This window comes from Monodelphis domestica, chromosome 4, assembly GCF_027887165.1.
Source record: "Monodelphis domestica isolate mMonDom1 chromosome 4, mMonDom1.pri, whole genome shotgun sequence".
Lineage (NCBI taxonomy): Eukaryota > Metazoa > Chordata > Mammalia > Didelphimorphia > Didelphidae > Monodelphis > Monodelphis domestica.
In genome coordinates this window covers 452537475-452560670 of record NC_077230.1, presented here as the reverse complement: position 1 = coordinate 452560670, position 23196 = coordinate 452537475, and the positions used below count along the sequence as shown (strand labels likewise).

Sequence of the window (23196 nt, the reverse complement as noted above, 5' to 3'; positions counted from 1 at the left end):
GGCCAATCTCAGATGAATCTCCCACGAATCTGCAATGATTCTCCCTTCCACAGGAAGTTTTAGCTTCCTTTTAAAGCCACTTTGTTTTGTGTCACTTCCTGTGCCTTCTTCCACTTTTTACATGGACAAAGTCATACTCTAAAGTCTTGCTTAGGACTGCCCAAGGACTACCAAGAGGTAGTCAGTTGATTCTGATTCATTACCAACTATTGCACACATGGGTCACAGACCTTCCCACTAAATGATTAAGTGGGATGTTTACCCTTTTGGTGATTAAATCTAAAAATGGGCAGGGGAGTTAATTTTAATTTTCACAATCAGGGGAGAGTTAATTAATTTCATTTTCACAATCAGGGGAGAGTTAACTTTAATCACACTTATTTTGAAAGTGCTCTTGAAAAGTCTAAAATCTTAATGGGGAAGGAAATATCCATCTCCTTTGGCCCAAGGAAGCTTAAAACAAACATTTTAAAAGGGCAGAGAAGGAGGACCTTGCCAGTAGGAGATTTTGACAAACAGTCATTCTGAAACACACACACACACACATCTAAATGATTAGCATGATTATCTTTTTTATATGAGTATATCACACCTAAATAATTAGCTTACCATTAACCCTAAATTTAAAATTGATTTTAACTCCATTATTAAATCTAGTCATAGCTAGGACTATTTCTTTTTTTTTTATTTTTTAATATATTTTATTTGATCAATTCTAAGCATTATTCGTTAAAGACATATATCATTTTCTTTTCATCCCCCCCACCCCCCATAGCCGACGCGTAAGTCCACTGGGCATTAGATGTTTTCTTGATTTGAACCCATTGCTTTGTTGATAGTATTTGCATTAGAGTGTTCATTTAGAGTCTATTCTCTGTCATGTCCCCTCAACCTCTGTATTCAGGCAGTTGCTTTTTCTCGGTGTTTCCACTCCCATAGTTTATCCTTTGCTTATGAATGGTGTTTTTTTCTCCTGGGTCCCTGCAAGTTGTTCAGGGACATTACACCGCCACTAATGGAGAAGTCCATTACGTTCGATGATACCACAGTGTATTAGTCTCTGTGTACAATGTTCTCCTGGTTCTGCTCCTCTCGCTCTGCATCACTTCCTGGAGGTTGTTCCAGTCTCCATGGAACTTCTCCACTTTATTATTCCTTTTAGCACAATAGTACTCCATCACCAACATATACCACAGTTTGTTCAGCCATTCCCCAATTGATGGGCATCCCCTCGTTTTCCAGTTTTGGGCCACCACAAAGAGCGCAGCTATGAATATTTTTGTACAAGTCTTTGTGTCCATTATCTCTTTGGGGTACAGACCCAGCAGTGCTATGGCTGGGTCAAAGGGTAGATATTCTTTTGTCACCCTTTGGGCATAGTTCCAAATTGCCCTCCAGAATGGTTGGATCAGTTCACAGCTCCACCAGCAATGAATTAATGTCCCTATTTTGCCACATCCCCTCCAGCATTCATTACTTTCCTTTGCTGTAATGTTAGCCAATCTGCTAGGTGTGAGGTGATACCTCAGAGTTGTTTTGATTTGCATCTCTCTGATTATAAGAGATGTAGAACACTTCTTCATGTGCTTGTTAATAGTTTTGATTTCTTTATCTGAGAACTGCGTATCCATTTCCCTTGCCCATTTATCAATTGGAGAATGGCTTGATTTTGTGTACAATTGATTTAGCTCTTTATAAATATGAGTAATTAAACCTTTGTCAGAGGTTTCTATGAAGATTTTTTCCCAATTTGTTGTTTCCCTTCTGATTTTAGTTATATTGGTTTTGTTTGTACAAAAGCTTTTTAATTTGATGTAGTCGAAATTATTTATTTTACATTTTGTGATTCTTTCTATATCTTGCTTGGTTTTAAAGCCTTTCCCCTCCCAAAGGTCTGACATGTATACTATTCTGTGTTTACCCAATTTACTTATGGTTTCCTTCTTTATGTTTAAGTCACTCACCCATTTTGAATTTATCTTGGTGTAGGGTGTGAGGTGTTGATCTATTCCTAGTCTCTCCCACACTGTCTTCCAATTTTCCCAGCAGTTTTTATCGAATAGTGGATTTTTGTCCCAAAAGCTGGGATCTTTGGGTTTATCGTATACTGTCTCGCTGAGGTCGCTTTCCCCCAGTCTATTCCACTGATCCTCCTTTCTGTCTCTTAGCCAGTACCAAATTGTTTTGATGACTGCTGCTTTGTAATATAGTTTTAGGTCAGGGACTGCAAGGCCCCCATCATATGTGTTTTTTTTCATTATTTCCCTGGATATCCTTGATCTTTTGTTCTTCCAAATGAACTTTGTTATGGTTTTTTCTAAATCAGTGAAGAAGTATTTTGGTAGTTCAATGGGTATGGCACTAAATAGATAAATAAGTTTGGGTAGGATGGTCATTTTTATTATATTGGCTCGTCCTATCCATGAGCAGTTAATGTTTTTCCATTTGTTCAAGTCTAGTTTTAGTTGTGTGGCGAGTGTTTTGTAGTTGTGTTCATATAGTTCCTGTGTTTGTCTTGGGAGGTAGATTCCTAGGTATTTTATTTTGTCTAAGGTGATTTTGAATGGGATTTCTCTTTCTAGTTCTTGCTGCTGAGCTGTGTTGGAGATATATAGAAAAGCTGATGATTTATGTGGGTTTATTTTGTATCCTGCAACTTTGCTAAAGTTGTTGATTATTTCAATTAGCTTTTTGGTTGAATCTCTAGGATTCTTTAAGTAGACCATCATGTCATCCGCAAAGAGTGATAACTTGGTCTCCTCCTTGCCTATTTTGATGCCTTCAATTCCTTTATCTTCTCTAATTGCTACTGCTAGTGTTTCTAGTACAATGTCAAATAGTAGAGGTGATAATGGGCATCCTTGTTTCACTCCTGATCTTATTGGGAATGCATCTAGTTTATCCCCATTGCAGATGATATTAGCTGTTGGTTTTAGATATATACTGTTTATTATTTTTAGGAATGACCCTTCTATTCCTATGCTTTCTAGTGTTTTTAATAGGAATGGGTGTTGTATTTTATCAAAGGCTTTTTCTGCATCTATTGAAATAATCATGTGATTCTTGCTAGTTTGCTTGTTGATGTGGTCAATTATGTGGATGGTTTTCCTAATGTTGAACCAGCCCTGCATCCCTGGTATGAATCCTACTTGATCATGGTGAATGATCCTTCTGATCACTTGCTGGAGTCTTTTTGCTAGTATCCTATTTAAGATTTTTGCATCTATATTCATTAGGGAGATTGGCCTATAGTTTTCTTTCTCTGTTTTTGACCTGCCTGGTTTTGGAATCAGTACCATGTTTGTGTCGTAAAAGGAGTTTGGTAGAACTCCCTCTTTGCTTATTATGTCAAATAGTTTGTATAGTATTGGGATTAACTGTTCTCTGAATGTTTGATAGAATTCACAGGTGAATCCATCAGGCCCTGGGGACTTTTTCTTAGGAAGTTCTTTGATGGCTTGTTGGATTTCAATTTCTGATATGGGATTATTTAGGAATTCTATTTCCTCTTCTGTTAGTCTAGGCAGTTTGTATTTTTGTATATATTCATCCATTTCTCCTAAATTGGTGTATTTATTGCCATATAATTGGGCAAAGTAATTTCTAATGATTGCCTTAATTTCCTCCTCATTGGAGGTGCTGTCCCCCTTTTCATCTTTAATGCTGTGAATTTGCTTTTCTTCCTTCCTTCTTTTAACTAGATTGACCAGTACCTTGTCTATTTTGTTTGTTTTTTCAAAGTACCAGCTTCTTGTCTCATTTATTAAATCAATAGTTCTATCACTTTCGATTTTATTAATTTCTCCCTTAATTTTTAGGATTTCTAATTTGGTTTTCTGCTGGGGGTTTTTAATTTGATCGCTTTCCAGTTTTTTCATTTGCATTTCCAATTGATTGATCTCTGCTCTCCCTTTTTTGTTAATATAAGCATTCAGGGATATGAATTTACCTCTGATTACCGCTTTGGCTGCATCCCAAAAGGTTTGAAAGGATGTTTCGCCATTGTCATTTTCCTCGATGAAATTATTAATTGTTTCTATGATTTCTTCTTTAACTAAACGGTTTTGGAGTATCATATTGTTTAGTTTCCAATTAGTTTTAGATTTGGTTTTCCATGTACCATTACTAATCATTATTTTTATTGCCTTGTGATCTGAGAAGGCTGCATTCATTATTTCTGCTTTTCTGCATTTGTGTGCTATGTTTCTGTGACCTAATGTATGGTCAATTTTTGTGAATGTGCCATGTGGTGCTGAGAAGAAGGTGTATTCCTTTTTATCCCTATTTATTTTTCTCCATATGTCTATTAATTCTAATTTTTCTAAGATTTCATTCACTTCTTTTACCTCTTTCTTATTTATTTTTTGATTTGATTTATCTAAATTTGATAATGGTTGGTTTAAGTCTCCCACTAGTATGGTTTTATTGTCTATTTCTTCCTTAAATTCTCCTAGTTTCTCCATTAGAAATTTGGGTGCTATATTATTTGGTGCATACATGTTGATTAATGATATTTCCTCATTGTCTATAGTCCCTTTTAACAAAATATAATTACCTTCCCTATCCCTTTTGATCAGGTCTATTTTTGCATTGGCTTTATCAGATATCATGATTACCACTCCTGCCTTCTTTCTATCAGTTGAAGCCCAGAAGGTCTTACTCCATCCTTTAATTCTGACCTTGTGGGTGTCAACCCGCCTCATGTGTGTTTCTTGAAGACAACATATGGTAGGGTTTTGGATTCTAATCCATTCTGCTATTCGTCTACGTTTTATGGGTGAGTTCATCCCATTCACGTTCAAAGTTATGATTGTCATTTGTGGACTCCCTGGCATTTTGATTGCCTTCCCTAATTCTAACCTTTTCTTCTTCGGCTCTACCTTTTAGTCCAGTGATTTACTTTGAATCAGTCCCCCTTGTCCCCTCCCTTGATGTTTCCCTTTTTAGTCCCTCCCTTTTTCTTCCCTCCCCCTTCCCCCTCTCTTTCCCTCCCTTTTTGTTCTCCCTCTCCCCCTCCCCCTTGGTTTTCCTTTCTCCTTACCCTTGTTGGGTAAGATAGAATTCAAGATCCCAATGGATCTGGATGTTTTTCCCTCTCAGAGTTGATTTCCCTGAGATTGAGGTTTAAGTACCCCCCCCCCCCTCTTCCTCTCCTTCTTATAGGAGTTTTCTTCCCCTCCCCTTCCCATGTGAATCTTTGTGTGAGAATGATTATTCTATTTGGTCTTTCTTTACCCCCTATTTATACATTACATTTTCCCCACATGTTAGTATACATAGGTTGATATAAATGTAGTCCTTATAGAAGAGAGTTTGAGTAAAAGAAGAAGATAACATTTTCCCCTTTCCTTAATATTTCCCTTTTCAGGTATTCCTTGCTCTTTGATTTTCGGTATCAAACTTTCCACAGAGCTCTGGTCTTTTCTTTGCAAAAAGTTGGAAGTCTTCTATTTTGTTGAATGCCCATACTTTCCCTTGGAAGTATATAGTCAGTTTTGCTGGGTAGCTGATTCTTGGTTGGAGACCCAGCTCTCTTGCCTTTCTGAAGATCATGTTCCATGCCTTACGATCATTCAGAGTAGAACTTGCAAGGTCTTGGGTGACCCTGATTGGCATTCCTTTATATCTAAATTGTCTTTTTCTGGCTTCCTGTAGGATTTTTTCTTTTGTTTGATAGCTTTGGATTTTGGCAATTACATTCCTGGGAGTTGTCTTTTGGGGGTTTAGTGTAGAAGGTGTTCTGTGAGCTCTGTCAGTGGCTGTATTGCCCCCTTGTTCTAGAATCTCTGGGCAATTTTCTTTGATTATATCTTGTATCACCATGTCCAGTTTGGTGTTTATTTCTGGCTTTTCTGGGAGTCCAATTATTCTTAAATTATCCCTTCTCCCCCTATTTTCCAGATCTATCACCTTGTCGGTGAGATATTTTATGTTCTCTTCTAATTTCTTGGTATTTTGGCTTTGCTTTATTGATTCTTGCTCTTTTACAGGATCGTTGTCTTCCAGCTGCCTGATTCTGGCCTTTAAAGCCTGGTTTTCTTTTACAGTTTGGTCAAACTGGTTTTGTAGATGCGTGAATTTCTTTTGCATTATTTCCAACTTTTCCTCCCAGAAGGCTTCCATCTTTTTGGTCATTTCTGATTCAAATTCTTCATAGGTTTGTGGAGAGTTTCCATTTCCTTTGGAAGGTTTTGGAGCATTTTCTTTTATATTATCTTCTGTCTGCTCTGTATTTTGTATTTTGGCTCCATAGAATGTGTCCAAAATCGCCCCTTTCTTCTTATTTTTCTTGGTATTTTGGGGCTTCTGTGGTTCTGTGGAGTTTGCCATTTCTGAATGTGGAGGATTAGTTTTTCTTGTCTCTGTCTGGTGTTCGGACGCTTTAGTCCTGGGCAGATAGTTCTATGAGCTTTCCCTGGGTTAAACTGAATATGCCTCACTGGAACTGGAATGGAAGGGTCGGACCACGAGGCCACACTCTCCCCCCCGGCTCGCTTTCCGGAAGTTGCCTTCAGAATTGCTGGCCGTGAGGCTGTTTCGTCAGCCTGCGGGGGGATGGGCTGCAGCTTTCCCAAGCTCCGGGCAAGGACTTTCACTGAGACTTGGATAGCAGGATCCAGCCCGTGAGGCTGTCTTGCCCGCCCTGAGGGTTGCTGTTGTTTCGACCAGCTCTCTGCAGCGGAAGCCCCAGGCAGTAACTTTCACCGGGACTGTAGAAGGCCCTGAGGGTTGTTGTTCCGCGGACTCTGCTCTCTGAGCCCGGCCGGGCTGAGGCTTCCCGGAGCCTTGGACTCTGCGCTCCTACCCCTGAGGTCCGAGTGATCTCGGGTTCTGGCTTTTAAGGGGAGCCGTACCTTTTGAACCGGGTCCAGGTCCAGGAGGAGGGTTCCCAGGGTCTGTGCTGTTGATCGTTTTGAATTTCGGCGCCTTAGGAGCTTATCGTTTGAGATCCCCTTCCTCTCCTTCTTATAGGAGTTTTCTTCCCTTCCCCTTCCCATGTGAATCTTTGTGTGAGAACGATTATTCTATTTGGTCTTTCTTTACCCCCTATTTATACATTACATTTCCCCCACATATTAGTATACATAGATTGATATAAATGTAGTCCTTATAGAAGAGAGTTTGAGTAAAAGAAGAAGATAACATTTTTCCCCTTTCCTTAATATTTACCTTTTCAGGTATTCCTTGCTCTTTGATTTTCGGTATCAAACTTTCCACAGAGCTCTGGTCTTTTCTTTGCAAAAAGTTGGAAGTCTTCTATTTTGTTGAATGCCCATACTTTCCCTTGGAAGTATATAGTCAGTTTTGCTGGGTAGCTGATTCTTGGTTGGAGACCCAGCTCTCTTGCCTTTCTGAGTATCATGTTCCATGCCTTACGATCATTCAGAGTAGAACTTGCAAGGTCTTGTGTGACCCTGATTGGCATTCCTTTATATCTAAATTGTCTTTTTCTGGCTTCCTGTAGGATTTTTTCTTTTGTTTGAGAGCTTTGGAATTTGGCAATTACATTCCTGGCAGTTGTCTTTTGGGGGTTTAGTGTAGAAGGTGTTCTGTGAGCTCTGTCAGTGGCTGTATTTCCCCCTTGTTCTAGAATCTCTGGGCAATTTTCTTTGATTATATCTTGTATCATCATGTCCAGTTTGGTGTTTATTTCTGGCTTTTCTGGGAGTCCAATTATTCTTAAATTTTCTCTTCTCCCTCTATTTTCCAGATCTATCACCTTGTCGGTGAGATATTTTATGTTCTCTTCTAATTTCTTGGTGTTTTGGCTTTGCTTTATTAGTTCTTGCTTTAAAGCCTGGTTTTCTTTTACAGTTTGGTCAAACTGGTTTTGTAGATGCGTGAATTTCTTTTGCATTATTTCCCACTTTTCCTCCCAGAAGCCTTCCATCTTTTTGGTCATTTCTAATTCAAATTCTTCATGGGTTTGTGGAGAGTTTCCATTTCCTTTGGAAGATTTTGGAGCATTTTCTTGTATATCTTCTTCTATCTGCTCTGTATTTTGTATTTTGGCTCCATAGAATGTGTCCAAAATCGCCCCTTTCTTCTTATTTTTCTTGGTATTTTGGGGCTTCTGTGCTTCTGTGGAGTTTGCCATCTCTGAATGTGGAGGATTAGCTTTTCTTATCTCTGTCTGGTGTTCGGACGCTTTAGTCCTGGGCAGATTGTCGGTTCTATGAGCTTTCCCTGGGTTAAACTGAATATGCTTCACTGGAACTGGATTGGAAGGGTCGGACCACGAGGCCACACTCTCCCCCCGGCTCTCTGGGTCGGGTTGCTTCCCGGAAGTTGCCTTCAGAATCGCTGGCCGTGAGGCTGTTTCGTCGGCCTGCGGGGGGATGGGCTGCAGCTTCCCCAAGCTCCGAGGGCAGGGACTTTCACTGAGACTTGGATAGCAGGATCCAGCCCGTGAGGCTGTCTTGCTCCAGGCAGTGACTTTCACTGGGACTCGGATAGAGGGCCCTGAGGGTTGTTGTTCGGAGGACCCTGCTCTCTGAGCCGGGCCGGGCTGCGGCTTCTGGGAGCCTTGGACTCTGCGCTCCTACCCCTTAGGTCCGAGTGATCTCGGGTTCTGGCTTTTGAGGGGAGCTGTACGTTTTGATCTGGGTCCAGGTCCAGGAGGAGGGTTCCCAGGGTCTGTGCTGTTGATCGTTTTGAATTTCGGCGCCTTAGGAGCTTATAGTTTGAGATCAGTCGGGAAGGGTTTTCCGGAGATCTGAACTTTAGCTTTCTCTAAGCCGCCATCTTAACCGGAAGTCGCTAGGACTATTTCTTAATCAGATCAATCAATTACAGTTTCTAATAAAGAATTATACTTATCATTCAATAATCCAACTTTTCAGTTATCCTCTTTTGAGCAATAGAAACACAGCGTTCTTCTTGATTGCCAATCATCTTCTCCACAGTACTAATACAGTCTAGATTCTTGAAGCTGTGTGAGTCCCCACCAGAGATTACCATTTGGGTATTCATACTCAGATGGATTTTCAACATCATATTGATTCTCTAGCAGACTTTCTAACTACCATCATGGTGAAGTTGGAACAGCATTCAGGGAAGTCTTAATATAACATTTTGTACATATTTGAATGAATAGTGGACCAGAGATGACAATCATGATGACAAGAATCCATATTAGTATAATAGAAAAAATACCCAGATAACCTTGGAAGAGAACCAAGAAATGCACGATGGTGGGATTGCTCTATAGATTAAAATTTGACACAATTTCAGGGGGAAGTCTCCTTTTGATACAGATGGGATGATACATAGGAAAAAGAGACTAAAAAGGCCCTTGTTGAGTTCTGCTGGCTCATGGAATAGACAGAGAAATGTAAAGTTCTATACTGCAGCTCCTTATGCTATGGAGTTCTTTTAGCTCATTTTGTAGTATATTTCTGGAACACATCAAGAGCATAGCACAGCCCTGAAGTGGCTCTTCTTTCTAGATCAACTTCTTAGGTTCCAAAAGCATGCAGGAAGACGTAATATGGACTTAAAAACATAAAATTAGAAACACATAATTTAAAAGAATTTTACCTGTTACATCATAAGGACCCGAGTTGGCAAATTGATCTCCTCTATTAAAGTTATCAGACAGATGTCTCCAACCTCTGTCTTAGAGTTGTTATCAAGACAGAAAGTAAAGATTATTTAAAAAAAAGATAAAGGGGCCCCATTTCTCATTTAATAGGTCTGTGAACCATTATAAGCATCAGATACCAAAGTTGTAGTGTCAAGTCCATTTCTTTTTTCTTTTTTTAGTGGGTGAGTGTGATCCCATGTTCCTATTCTCCTTTTAATGAGGAGCTATCTTTGAAGTAGATAATGCCTGTCTTGTGGATAATTGGAATAGATGGTACCTATCTCAGCCTTCTGCTTCAAAATAGGTCATGAACAAATGGTTGTCCTTCCTCTAAAGGAGGACATCTCTCCTCTGTTGTCCTGTTTCCTGCTCAGACCATACTTACTGTTTTTAGTTCAGAATACTCTTTCAGAAAGGATACTGACAAATAGAAATATCTCCTGAAGAGGGAAGCTGGAATAGTGAAGTATGAAATAGATTCTGGGACACATGAGGACTAGCCAAAGGTCTTGAAAAATTTTCTCTGGAGAAGAAGTAGGTAATACAGAGGTAATATCACTTTCTTCAAAGGACTAATGCTTTGGCCTAAAGAAGGAAAAATTAGACAATATTTTATTTGTGACTAGAGGTTAAAAGCCAGAGCTTCAGTTAGACATGTGGAGATGCACATTAAGACTTTGTAACAAAACCCTCCAGACCACGAATGCTTTCCAAAATTGGAGTGGACTGACTTGGGAAGAGAGTCCTCCCCCATTTGTGGAAATTTGTAAGCAGAGGCTAGGATACTTGTGATGCTGTAAAGATGGTTTATATTCAGGTAAATATTGGATTAAAAGAACTCGTGTTTCTTTTAGTTAAGATATTCTGTGACTTTTTTTATGGGGGATATAGAGGGCTGCTAGAAACACCTTCATGTTTGGAGGATTGCTCGTGGTTCTGAAAAACTGGTTTCTGTACACCATTTCAACCATGGGGCGTTGAAATGCCTTCATTTTGAATGTATACTCTTATGCCAAAGAGGACTGCCCCAAAATTGGCTTTTTGTCAACCTACTAATCATTGGTTTTGTCTTTTCCCCCCTTTTATCTACAAATTATTGCAATTTTAAAATTGATTATGTTTCCATGATCTTTTTGGGAAAACTGGTTTCCCAATAGGAACCCCGGGGGGGGGGTATGTATAAATGGAAATTTTGAGCCTTTGGACTTCATCCTCCAGAAGTCCCTTAGTATTTCCCCAAATTCCCTTTTACTGCATCCTTGCATTTTTTGTGATGGTATTTAAGTGGCTGTAACTCCTCCCTCTTCCTTTTTTTGACCTGTGTCTGGGCTGGTCAGGCAGTTCTTTGCTTTAGTTATTAATAATAAAACTTTATAAAATATTAAAATTTTTTCTTTGCAAATCTAATCAACCTTTAATTGAATTTAGCTTTCTCACTTACTAATATAATATGTGTAATGGCTTACAAAGAGTTGACCCTGAAATGTTTGTTTGTGAATTTACATCCCTATCATAAAATGGAGAAATATTATCTGCATGTCAGACAAAAGTATAACTGAGCAACCCTCTAAAAGTCATTTGATGGATTAATTGAAAAAGTGTTCCTAGTTAATGAACAGGTTAATGCTAACTCAACGTCAGTCTTTAGTGCAGAACTATGTACTCTAGTTTTATCTTGTACAACTAAGATGAAGATAACAGTAAGTAGCTTGACAATTCTGGCATGAATTTAGCACAATGGAAAAGAGAATCAAAATACAAGAAAATCTTGACAGACTGGAAAAATATTCTGAAATAAGTAAACTGAAATTTAAGATATGTAAATGCAAAGTTCTATATTTAGGTTAAAAAAAATAAACCTTTATCTTTTCTGGACACTTTAAAGGCTGGATCTAACCTAAGAGTAAGGAGCTGTCTGAGGTTCTGACCAAGTTATTCAATATGCTTGTGCCTGTATAGATAGGTACATGAGAATATTAAAGACGCTAGAGGGCACTCTGAGGAAGGCAAGAGAAATGAAAGTGCCACTTTGAAGAGAAATGATGGTAGTTGTTTTGGCAGGCCCTTGAAAAGTAACCAAGTTTGAGGAACTGTGGAAGAAGTTTTCTGAGAGGGCAATATGGTTTATTTCAAGCTTGGCAGCTTGGGATAACAAGGGGAGATTTCTTGTCTTTTGTCAGCATTATGGATAGGGGTGGTGGTGGTGTAAATAAGATTACATTCTATAGATAAGAAAAATACCTAGTTGATTGGAACTCAGCTGCATTTCGATGCACTTACAAGCATGTAGAGGTGAGGCAAATCAGGTTAATTTGGGACACAAAGAGTGGTGATTGGTAGCAAATAGACTGTCTACCATCATGGAACTTTTCAATGTATTTGTGGGGAGTACTTCTTAAAAGGGTCAAAGATTCAGAGCTGGAAGAACTTTAACATCATCGAGTTCAAATGTTTCATGTTGTGGTTGAGGAAACCAAGAAATGAACTGACATAATCTAGGTCTTGTAAGTACTAAGTGATAGAGTCAGACTATAGATCTTATGATTAAAAATCCATGACTGGAGCAGCTGGGTAGCCTTAGATTGTTCCTAGATGTGTGCCTCTGGACAAGTCTCTTAATCCCAATTGTCTAGCCCTTACCACTCTTCTGCCTTGGAATTGATACTTAGTAGTGACTGTAAGACAGAAAGTAAGAGTGTTTTTAAAAATTGATTCATGTTCTTTACCTCCCCTCTTCCCTTCCCCTCCTGTAGCCCATGAGCAGTTCCACTGGGTTCCACACATATCCCTGATCAAGACCTATTTCCATATTATTAATGTTTGCACTAGAGTGATCGTTTGGAGTCTACGCCCCTAGTCATATCCCCATTCAACCATGTGACCAAGCAGATGTTTTTCTTCCATGTTTCTGCTCCCACCGTTCTTTCTCTGGATGTGAATAATGTTCTTTCTCATAAGTCCCTCAGAATTGTCCTGGATCAGTGGGATTTATACCAGGAATGCAATAGTGGTTTAATATTAGGAGAACCATATACATAATTGACCATATCAACAAGCAAACCAACAAAAATCATATGATTATTTCGATAGATGCAGAAAAAGCCTTTGACAAAATACAACACTCATTCCAATTGAAAACACTAGAAAGTATAGGAATAGTATAGAAAGTTATTATTTCCTAAAAATAATAAACAGTATATATCTAAAACCATCAGCAAGCATCATCTGCAATAGGGATAAATTAGAAACCTTCCCAATAAGATCAGGAGTAAAACAGGGATGCCCATTATCACATCTATTACTTAACATTGTACTAGAAACACTAGTGGTAGCAATTAGAGAAGAAAAAGAAATTGAAGAAATTAAAATAGGCAATGAGGAGACTAAACTCTCAATCACTCTTTGCAGATGTGGTGGTCTACTTAAAGAATCCTAGAGAATCCACTAAAAAGCTAGTGGAAATAATCAACAACTTTAGCAAAGTTGCAGTATACAAAATAAACCCACATACATCATCAACATTTCTATATATTTCCAATACAACTCAGCAGCAAGAGTTAGAGAAATTCCATTTAAAATCACGCTAGACAATATAAAATATTTGGGAATCTATCTGCTAAGACAAACACAGAAATTATATGGACACAACTAGAATTGTCCTGGATCATTGCATTGCTGCTAGTAGAGAAGTCCATTATATTCGATTGTACCACAGTGTATCAGTCTCTGTGTATAATGTTCTGGTTCTGCTCCTCTCACTCTGCATCAATTTCTAGAGGTCTTTCCAGTTCACACGGAATTCCTCCAGTTCAATATTCCTTTCAGCACAATAGTATTCCATCACCAACAGATACCACAATTTGTTCAGCCATTCCCCAATCAAGGGACATCCCCTCATTTTCCAATTTTTTGACACCACAAAGAGTGTGGCTATATTTTGGTACAGGTCTTTTCCCTTATTATCTCTTTGGGGTACAAACCCAGCAGTGGTATGGCTGGATCAAAGGGCAGGTAGTCTTTTAGTGTCCTTTGGGCATAATTCCAAATTGGCTTCCAGAATGATTGGATCAATTCACAACTCCACCAGCATGTATTAGTGTCCCAATTTTGCCACATTCTCTCCAACATTTATTACTTTCCTTTGCTGTCATATTAGCTAATCTGCTAGCTGTGAGGTAGTACATCAAAGTTGTTTTGATTTGCATTTCTCTAATTATGAGAGATTTATAGCAATTTTTCATATGCTTATTGATAGTTTTGATTTCTTTATCTGAAAATTGCCTATTCATGTCCCTTGCCCATTTATCAATTAGGGAATGGCTTAATTTTTTTTGTACTATTGATTTAGTTCCTTATAAATTTGAGTAATTAGATATTTGTCAGATGTTTTTGTTATAAAGATTTTCCCCCCAATTTGTTGCTTCCTGTCTGATTTTGGTCACATTGGTTTTGTTTGTACAAACCCTTTTTAATTTAATGTAATCAAAATTATTTTATATTTTGTGATATTCTCTATCTCTTGCTTGGTCTTAAATTCTTTCCTTTCCTATAGATCTGACAGGTATACTATTCTATATTCACCTAATTTATTTATAGTTTCCTTCTTGATGTTCAAGTCATTCACCCATTCTGAGTTTATCTTAGTGTAGGGTGTGAGATGTTGATCCAAACCTAATTTCTCCCCTACTGTTTTCCAATTTTCCCAGCAGTTTTTGTCAAATAGTGGTTTTTTGAACCTGAAGCTGTGATCTTTGGGTTTGTTGCATACTGTCTTGCTGAGGGCATTTACCCCAAGTCTATTCCATTGATCCTTCCTTCTGTCTCTTAGCTAGTACTATATTGTTTTGATGACCACTGCTTTATAGTGCAGTTTAAGATCTGGTACTGCTAGGTCCCCATCCTTCACATTTTTTCCCATTATTTCCCTTGACATTCTTGATCTTTTGTTCTTCCAAATGAACTTTATTATAGTTTTTTTCTAATTCAGTAAAAAAGCTTCTTGGTACTTTGATAGATATGAAACTAAACAAGTAAATTAATTTGGGTAGGATTGCCATTTTTATTGTTAGTTCATCCTGCCCATGAGCAATTGATGTTTTTCCAGTTGTTTAGATCTAGTTTTAATTGTGTGGAAATTGTTTTGTAGTTGTGTTCATATAGTTCCTGTGTTTGCCTCGGCAGATAGATTCCGAAGTATTTTATATTGTCTAGTGTGATTTTAAACTCCTGCTGCTGAGTTATGTTGGAAATATATAGAAGTGCTGATGATTTGTGTGGGTTTATTTTGTGTCCTGCAACTTTGCTAAAGTTGTTGATTATTTCCACTAGCTTTTTAATGGATTTCTCTTTAAGTACACGATCATATCCGCAAACAGTGATAACTTGGTCTCCTCATTGCCTATTTTAATACCTTCAATTTCTTTTTCTTCTCTGATTGCTACTGCTAATATTTCTAATATAATGTTAAATAATAGATGTGATAATGGACATCCTTGTTTCACTCCTGATCTTATTGGGAAGGCTTCTAATTTATCCCCATTGCAGATGATGCTTGCTGATGGTTTTAGCTATATACTGTTTATTATTTTTAGGAAAGACCCTTCTATTCCTATACTTTCTAGTGTTTTCAATAGTAATGAGTGTTGTATTTTGTCAAAGGCTTTTTCTGCATCTATTGAGATAATCATGTAATTTTTGTTGGTCTGCTTGTTGATATGGTCAATTATGTGTATGATTTTCCCAATATTAAACCACCATTGCATTCCTGGTATAAATCCCACATGATCATAGTGAATATCCTCGTGGTCACTTGCTGGAGTCTTTTTGCTAGTATTCTATTTAAGATTTTTGCATCTCTTTTCATTAAGGAGATTGGTCTATAGTTTTATTTTTCTGTTTTTATTTATTTAATTTATTTATTTTTAATTAATTATTTCTTATATAAATTATATAATATTATATAAAATTAATTATTTATTTATTTTATTTCTCTGCCTGGCTTTGCAATCAGTACCATATTTGTGTCATAAAAGAAATATGGTAAAGCTTCTTTACTTATTTTGTCAAATAGTTTGTGTAGTATTGGGATTAGCTGTTATTTGAATGTTTGATAGAATTCACTTGTAAGAGGTTTTTTTTTTAATGACTATTTCTATCATGTGTATACCCAGCAGGAGTTAGAAAGAGAAATTCCATTTAAAATCACCTTAGACAATATAAACCCATGACTGGTTTCATTATCTGGGATGCGTCTCCAACTTGGATGTTGCTTCTGTCTTTTTTTAATAGTTATCCATTGGAAGGAAGCCAGAGGAATTGTGTGTGACATTTGGATTTTTCTTCCTCCCAGGTACCTGGGTGCTGTACCTCTGTAGTGGCATGGGTGGGTGGGGTAGATCTTTGGGGTAAGACCTTTCTGACACAGCCAGTGATACATTTCTGAGATTACAACTCTCAAAGTCTCTGCACCATTTATATAGGGGTGGGTTTGAAAGTACAACATATGGGATATAGTGATGTATGCCTCCAATCCCAGAAATTTGGGCAGTTCTGAGCTGCTTAGATGTCCACAATAAGTCCAGCACCATTATGGTAAGTCCTCAAGAATAGGAGCTGATCAGGCTGCTTAAGGAAGGGAGAATCAGCCCATGGTGGAAATAGAGCACTTCAAAGCTCCCATACTAGACAGTAGTGGGATTGGGCCAATGAATGGCTACTGCATCTCTATCTTTGGTGACATGGGGAGACTCGGTCTAAACAAATAAATGAACAGATAAACAAACGAAAAAAAGTACCACAGAGCAATCGTGGTAATTGGAGGACTCTGTGTAAAACCAATGATTGTCTTGATATCCAGCCACTTTAATTTTCACTAATTGTATTTTAACAGCAGTGATAGCCTTCACCTTTGGGCTACAGAAAAGGGATCCAAAGATCTCTTTCTATGGGACATTCTTCTCTCCCAGTAGTTTCTGTAAGGCCCCCTTCACATCCTTGTTCCGGAGGCTGTAGATAAGGGGGTTAAGCATGGGTGTGACAACAAGATACACCATGGAGATAATCTTGTCCTGGTCCCTGCTGGCCTTGTCCTGGGGCATCATGTACATGGAGATGGCTGTGCCATAGAAGATAATTACCACAGTGAGATGGGAGCTACAGGTGGAGAAAGCCTTCTTTCGACCTTTAGTTGAATGCATCTTCAGCACAGCCCTGAGGATGCGCCCATAGGAAGCAAGGATGAAGGCAAAGGGTAGCAGGAGGGTGAGAAAACTGGATGCCATCATAAAATATTCATTGTACCTCAGATCATTACAGGCGAGTTTGATGACAGCCAAGAGCTCACAGGAGAAGTGGTTGATGATGTGGTGGCCACAGAACTCTAGTGGTGTGGTCAGGGTTGGTATCACAGTGAGGAGAAAGGCTGAGACCCAGGCTGCTCCTGCCAGCTGGGCACAGAGCTGGGGACCCATCCTCACCGAGTAGCGCAAAGGGTCACCAATGGCTATGCAACGGTCATAGGCCATGATGGCCAGCAGAAGGCATTCCACCACCCCCAAGTAAAGGCTAGCACACATCTGGACCAAGCACTCACCCAGGGAGATGATGGGAATTGTGACTAAACAGTTAATGATCATCTGAGGAACACTCGCTGAGGTGTAGCAGATGTCCAGGAAGGAGAGGTTGCTGAGGAAGAAGTACATGGGTGTGTGGAGACGGGAATCATAGTGAATCAAGAAGAGAATAAGGACATTTCCCAGCAAGATGACAAGATAGCATACCAGTAATAGGCAGAAGAAGATGGCTTGAGCCCTGGGGTACTCTGACAGCCCAATCAGAATGAAATAGGTCACAGGTGTGTTATTTCTTCCATCCATCACCTTCCTTCTTTATTTTTGTCACTAAGTGGGAAAACACAACAGAATGAGCCTCATTGGATCCCAGAGTGCTCTTCACCTACATTTTGTAATTTTCAAATCAGAAATGAAGTTTTCCACATCTCCATAGAAAATCTTCCTGAGTTGCTGAGGACTGAAAAAATTAGTTAATTGGAAGCCAAAAATCTGGTAATAATTCATTCTTTACTTAATGAAGCTAGTCTACAAGTGATGGCTACCCACTCTTTTATTGAGTCTCTGATTGGAAATGTTCTATCTTGATAGGACCTGAAAGATTTTTTTTTAAACTCTTACTTTCTATCTTAGTAACAATTCTAAGACAAAGGGGTAATGATTAGGCAAAGGGGGTTAAGTGACTTGCCCAGGATCACCCAGCTAGGAAGTGTCTGAGACCAGATTTGAACTCATATCCTCCCAACTCCTATCCATTGTGCCCCGTAGCTGCCCCTGAAAGATCTTTTATGGCTAGGACACAGCAGTCAAACATTCCCGATGACTTCCATAATGGTGAGTTCTTTATATAGGATTAAGGTGTTCATAATTGTGCAGCAGTGAGTCCTGGCTATGGTGACAGATTATTTGGTTTCAAATCCTGTCTTGGATACTTCAGCCAATCAGTTTATGAGAATTTTTGAAGTACCTGTTCTATGCCAGCAATTGGGCTTTGGACTTCAAGATAGGACTAGGGATAGGGAATGGACCTGTGATTTTATTGGTATGGAGAACTCCCAGATGAGTAAACATCTTCTCGAATACAGGTCAACACCTTGTCTATCAGTGAGGGGTTTGGTGATTTGTTCAATGCAAACAGCCGATATTGATTAGAGGTGGAGCTTGACCTGAAGCCTGCCTGGGTTAGGCTAGTTCCATCCAGTATTCTAAGATGCCTCTTGTAGAGGAGTTGGGAATGCAAAGACGAAAAATAAAAATCATCTCTACTCTCAAGGAGATGATATTTCACTGGGAAAAACACATTACTTGGACAAATCACTTAACTTCTCTGGATCTATTTCTTCGTCTACAGAATGAAGGTGTTGGGCTGGCCTTCAGGGCCCTTTCCAGCAGTAGGTTATGGAACTACGATCAATTGTGGTGATGGCTAGAAATTATGATAATCAAAAAGCCATTCACGTGTGCATTGTGCTTTATAGCTTCCAGCCCACTTGGAGACAGCAGGGCGTTGCCTTCTGGTTGCAGAGCTCTCAGTAATTTGCTCGGTGGCTTTGGGAAAGGCATCTCAACTCTCTGGGCTGGGGTTTTACTAGATGGTTGTCTTTGGCCCACTCCTCCTGAGACAGGGAGCACAAATGCTTCAGAAATCGGTTTTGGCTAGGTTAGCATGCTCCTGTCCCCTGACATTCTGAGACAATGACGGTTTCATGGAGGGATTCCTAGGATGGAGGGCAAATCACTCGCCTGGAATCCAAACTCTTCTCCCTACAAATTTGACACTGTCCAGTCTGAATGAGAAATTGTGAGGCGTTTCAAGAGCTCGCTGATAATGGGTTTTGAGGAGACATTGCTCGGTGGGAGTTTGGTTCTGTAAGATGTGTGAAATTCAAGAAATGAATGACAGCATAGATAACTTAGCGTTTGCAAAGGGCTTTACATGTATGATCCATTCGATACTCACAACATCCCCAGGAGGTAGGTGCTGCCCTTACCTCCATTTTACAAATGAGGAAACTGAGGCAGACATAGGTGAAGTGACTTGTCTAGGGTCATGGAACTCTGGCCAATTTGAACTAGTTGGATTTGAACCTCGAGTTCCTGATTTTAGGTCAACTGTGTTCCTGAGTGGACTCTAATAATTATTATAGTAGAAGCAATTGAGTACAGCTATGTGATTCAGTGGATTGAGAGCCAGGACTAGAGACAGGAGGTCCTGGTTTCGAATCTGGCCTCAGATACTTCCTAGCTCTGTGACCCTGGACAAGTCACTTAATCCTCATTGCCCAGCCCTTACTGCTCTTCGGCTTTGGAAGCAACACACAGTATTGATTCTAAGATGGGAAGTAAGGGTTTAAAAAAATAATATAGGCAGTGATTTTCTTTTTTTTCTTTTTCTTCTTATTTTGCAACACTTATGCCTGAACTCATTTACCTTATTTGGAGACTATATTTCCTTCTGTTGCTTTAGGCAATCTTTTTTCAGTGTGAGAGTTTTGGGTAGACCTCTGGACTGGGGGTCATGAAAGTTAGGTTGTAGCTCCAGCCATGCTCCAGATTCACTGTCGTACTCTGGATAAGTCACTTATCCCCTCTAAGCCTCAGTTTCCTGATCTGTAAAATAGGGGGGAGGGCAAGAGGACCTCTGAGGTTCCTTCCATTCCTGTGTCTATACTGTCATCTGCTAGGGAAATCCAATGAGACTGGAACACGGGGCCGCCAGCTCTTTATCCTACCTTGGGGCAGTGTGGGGTGGTAGGAAGGATGCTCTGTGGCACGAGAGGATCCAGGCTTCCTCCGAGACTCTGCTGTGTGACGTCAGCCCAGTCAATGGTTCGGACCTCTCCCAGCTCCAGCATTCTATTAAGAAAGAGCAGTGCACCCAGAGCCAGGAATCCTGGGTACAAGTCCGAGCTCTAATTTCTTAGCTTTGTGACCCTGAGAAGGTTCATCTCTGAAACTCTCTGAGGCACAGCCTCCTCCTCTGTTGAGGCAGCCAGATGATATAGCAGAGTGTCAGACCCGGAGTCAGGAAGGGCCAAGTTCAAGTCCAGCCTCTTCAGCAAGTCACCTGAGCCCTGTCTGCCTCCGTTTCTTCATCTCTAAAAAGGGGATAATAGTAATGGCGATTCCCCGGTTACCAGGACCATCAACTGGAGTTACGTATAGCATATGTTATAACTTCTGTATTTTGCTGCCTAAGTATAGGCTGTTTTCCTTGTCATTTTCTGAAAAAACAAAACAAAGCAAAACAAAGCACACTCCTTCCAGCGTATAGAAGAGCCATCAATACAGGACCTGCCCTGGACGACCGGCTCCTGCCTCTCCTTTGCCTACTGTCGGGTCATCACAGAGTCTTTAAGGAACTGTAGGATTTAAGGATTGTAACTGCATTTGCTTGCACAAAGATCCCGGCCTGGAAGATGGGTGCCAAGGAACAAATTCGGTCCTATTCCAGCGTGTTCATTCAGGGGAGCCTTGCCAGGCACCGTCTGGCACTTAGTGAGATGCGTCCATCCTCCAGAGCCCGAACGTCAGAGGCTTTCTCCCTGGATGAGCTTCGGCCCCCCGAGAAAGGCCTTGCAACCCTCTGAGGCACTGCCTGCCCATCTGTGGGCCTCTGGGTGGCACCACAGTGGACTGAGTGCGAGACCCAGCGTCAGGAACACCAGAGTTCAAATCCATCCTCAGACACTTGCTAGCGGTGACACTCTCAGCAAGTTATTTACCTCCCATCTGAGCTTCCTTGCAGCCCTCTAGAAGTGGGATCCTTTGATTTTCTAAGGCACAGAAGCAAGTTTAGGCCCAGTATAAAGTCTCAGAGAAGCAGAGCTGGGGAGCTGGGGAGCAGGAGCCTCCTCATTGGAGAGTGAGGTCTCTGTCATGGGGTTTTCAGAAAAGATAGTCAGAAAGACATGCCAGGCAAGTCAGAGGCTGCAGCCTCTTGGCCTGGGTCTGTGCCCAGAGGATGCCATCACAGGAGCACAGATTAGAGCTAGATTTAGAGTTGGGGGACCTCATAGATCCTCTAATGCATGCCCCGTATGCAGAAGAGATTTCATTGACATGAGCCAAGAGGCCCGGGCAGAGCCCTGCGGTCCCCTGGGAAAGAGGCAGCTCTAAGACTCAACCTGAGCTCCACTGACAGTGCCTCCTGGGCCTTTTCCACGATGTCACCTCCCAACAGTAATTTATGAGATCATAAAGTTGGAATTCTGTCCTTGACCAGAAGTTCATTTGATCTCGCCTCACTGGAAAGGACTGTAGAGGTCTTTTTTTCTGTTCCTCTCCATTCACCTAATGAAGGATGGCCATGCCTCTCCCCCTCCCTTCATAAGACACCCTAGACCTTCTTGAAGCCAGTCATGACAGAGAGCTCACTCCCTTGTGAGGAAGGCTGCTCCCTAGCGCTGCTTATTGGGGAGTTTTTATTTGAGCTGGTACCCGCTTCCATGTAACGTGGAGAATTAGAGGATCGTAGTTCCAGAGAGCTGGAAGGAAACGGAGAGATTCTCATCTCCTCATTTTACAGATGGGGAAACCGAGGCACGAGGCAATGTGCATGAAGTCAAAGCTGAGGCTTGAATCTGGGTCTTCATTCTCTGAACTTAAAGCTGTGCAGAACAAGCCCGATTCCCCCTCCCTGTGACAGCCCTTCAGAAAGTGGCCATTCCCTGGGATCATACATCACTGCTCCACTCTGTCTAGTCACACTCTCGTTCCATCAGCCAGTCCTCTAGAACCTGTTTAGAGCCCCCTCGTGCTCCTGGTCACCCTTCTGGATGTGCTAAAGCTTCTTCAAGACGCTCTGATCGCGTGAGACACAGGCACGAGGGATCAGTTAATTTGATTCAGTCAGCAGCTAAGTCCATGGTGGGGGAAAACACTTTAAAGTCACGTTGGGCCAGATGAATTGACTGATTGTCATTGATTCAGACCCTGCTGCCTCAGAGGCTGGACAGAGCCAGTAATCATGGCTTCCTGTTGTCCTGATTCTCGTTGAGAGAGAGCAACGTGGCTGAGTCACCAGAATGTTGAACTTAGAATGAGGAGGACTTGTGTTCTAATTTTGCTTTTTTCACTCTTGCTCCTTTATGTGTTCTTAGCCTCTCTGAGTCTCAGTTCTTCTCATCTATGCAATCATCATCTTAATGTCTATAGTACCTACCAAAGAAATGCTAAATGCGGCCAGGCTATAAGTCTTAGTTTGTCCACTTGTTGAGTCACCACAATCAATCATTTCATCTCATTTCTTTGGAAAGAGTGGATTGAAGTGAGCATTTCTTCCCTCCCTTCCTTCCTCCCTCCTATTTTTCTTTCTTTCCCCTACTAAGACAGAAGAGAAATGCTAGGCACACAGGGTTAAGTGACTTTTCCAAGGCAGAAAATATCTTAGGTCAAATTTGAACCCAGGTCTGAAGTAGGATTGACTTTTAAAAATTTTACCTACATATTTATATTGCCACTATTTTAAGGTCTCTTACAATTCTGACATTCTTTTATGTTTTTATATATTCTTGTACAGTTCACTTAATCTCCCTGGGACTCAATTTCCTCATCTGAAATGAGGTTATTTGACTAGGTAGTTCTGAAGTTGCTTGCAACTTTAGAAATATCGTCATATAGTTGTATATTTTAAAAGTCTTTTTGGCTTTGACATTCTCTGTTCTAGATGCTTCTGGTTGCCTAATGAAGTGACTTTGACTTGGAGCCAGGAAGATTGGAATTTGCCTACTAATTTAGACATTTCCTAGCTGTGTGATCCTGGACAAGTCCCGTAACCTCTCTCATCCTCAGTTTCCTCATCTGTAAAATGGGAGTAATAATAGCACTTTCCTCTTATAGTTGCATGGGGATAAAATGAAATAATATATAAGAAGTGCTTTGTAAAATTTAAGGTGCTATATAAATGTTAGCTGTGTTATTCTAAAATAACTTACAACTCTGCTACTTTATAACACTTTATGTTCTATGATGCCTTTCACTTGTGATATTTCATTATTTTATGAAGATGAATCCTTCAATAATATGTCAGATCACAACTTC

At 40.2% G+C, this 23196-nt stretch overlaps 2 protein-coding genes across 2 annotated transcripts in view; one reads left to right on the top strand and one right to left on the bottom strand.

The window, feature by feature from the left end:
• The window catches only part of LOC100013894 (zinc finger protein OZF-like), a 159906-nt gene that overhangs the window by 20027 nt on the left and 116683 nt on the right, over positions 1-23196 (top strand). The window lies entirely within an intron of this gene.
• Positions 15585-17597, bottom strand: LOC100013233 (olfactory receptor 13H1-like). Its single transcript, XM_007492180.3, has one exon. The coding sequence runs from the start codon at positions 17458-17460 to the stop codon at positions 16528-16530; it is 933 nt and encodes a 310-aa protein (XP_007492242.1). The 5' UTR covers positions 17461-17597; the 3' UTR covers positions 15585-16527.

Coding starts and splice junctions, on each gene's coding strand:
- LOC100013233 (XM_007492180.3), bottom strand. CDS start 17,460: ATGGATGGAAGAAATAACACACCTGTGACCTATTTCATTCTGATTGGG.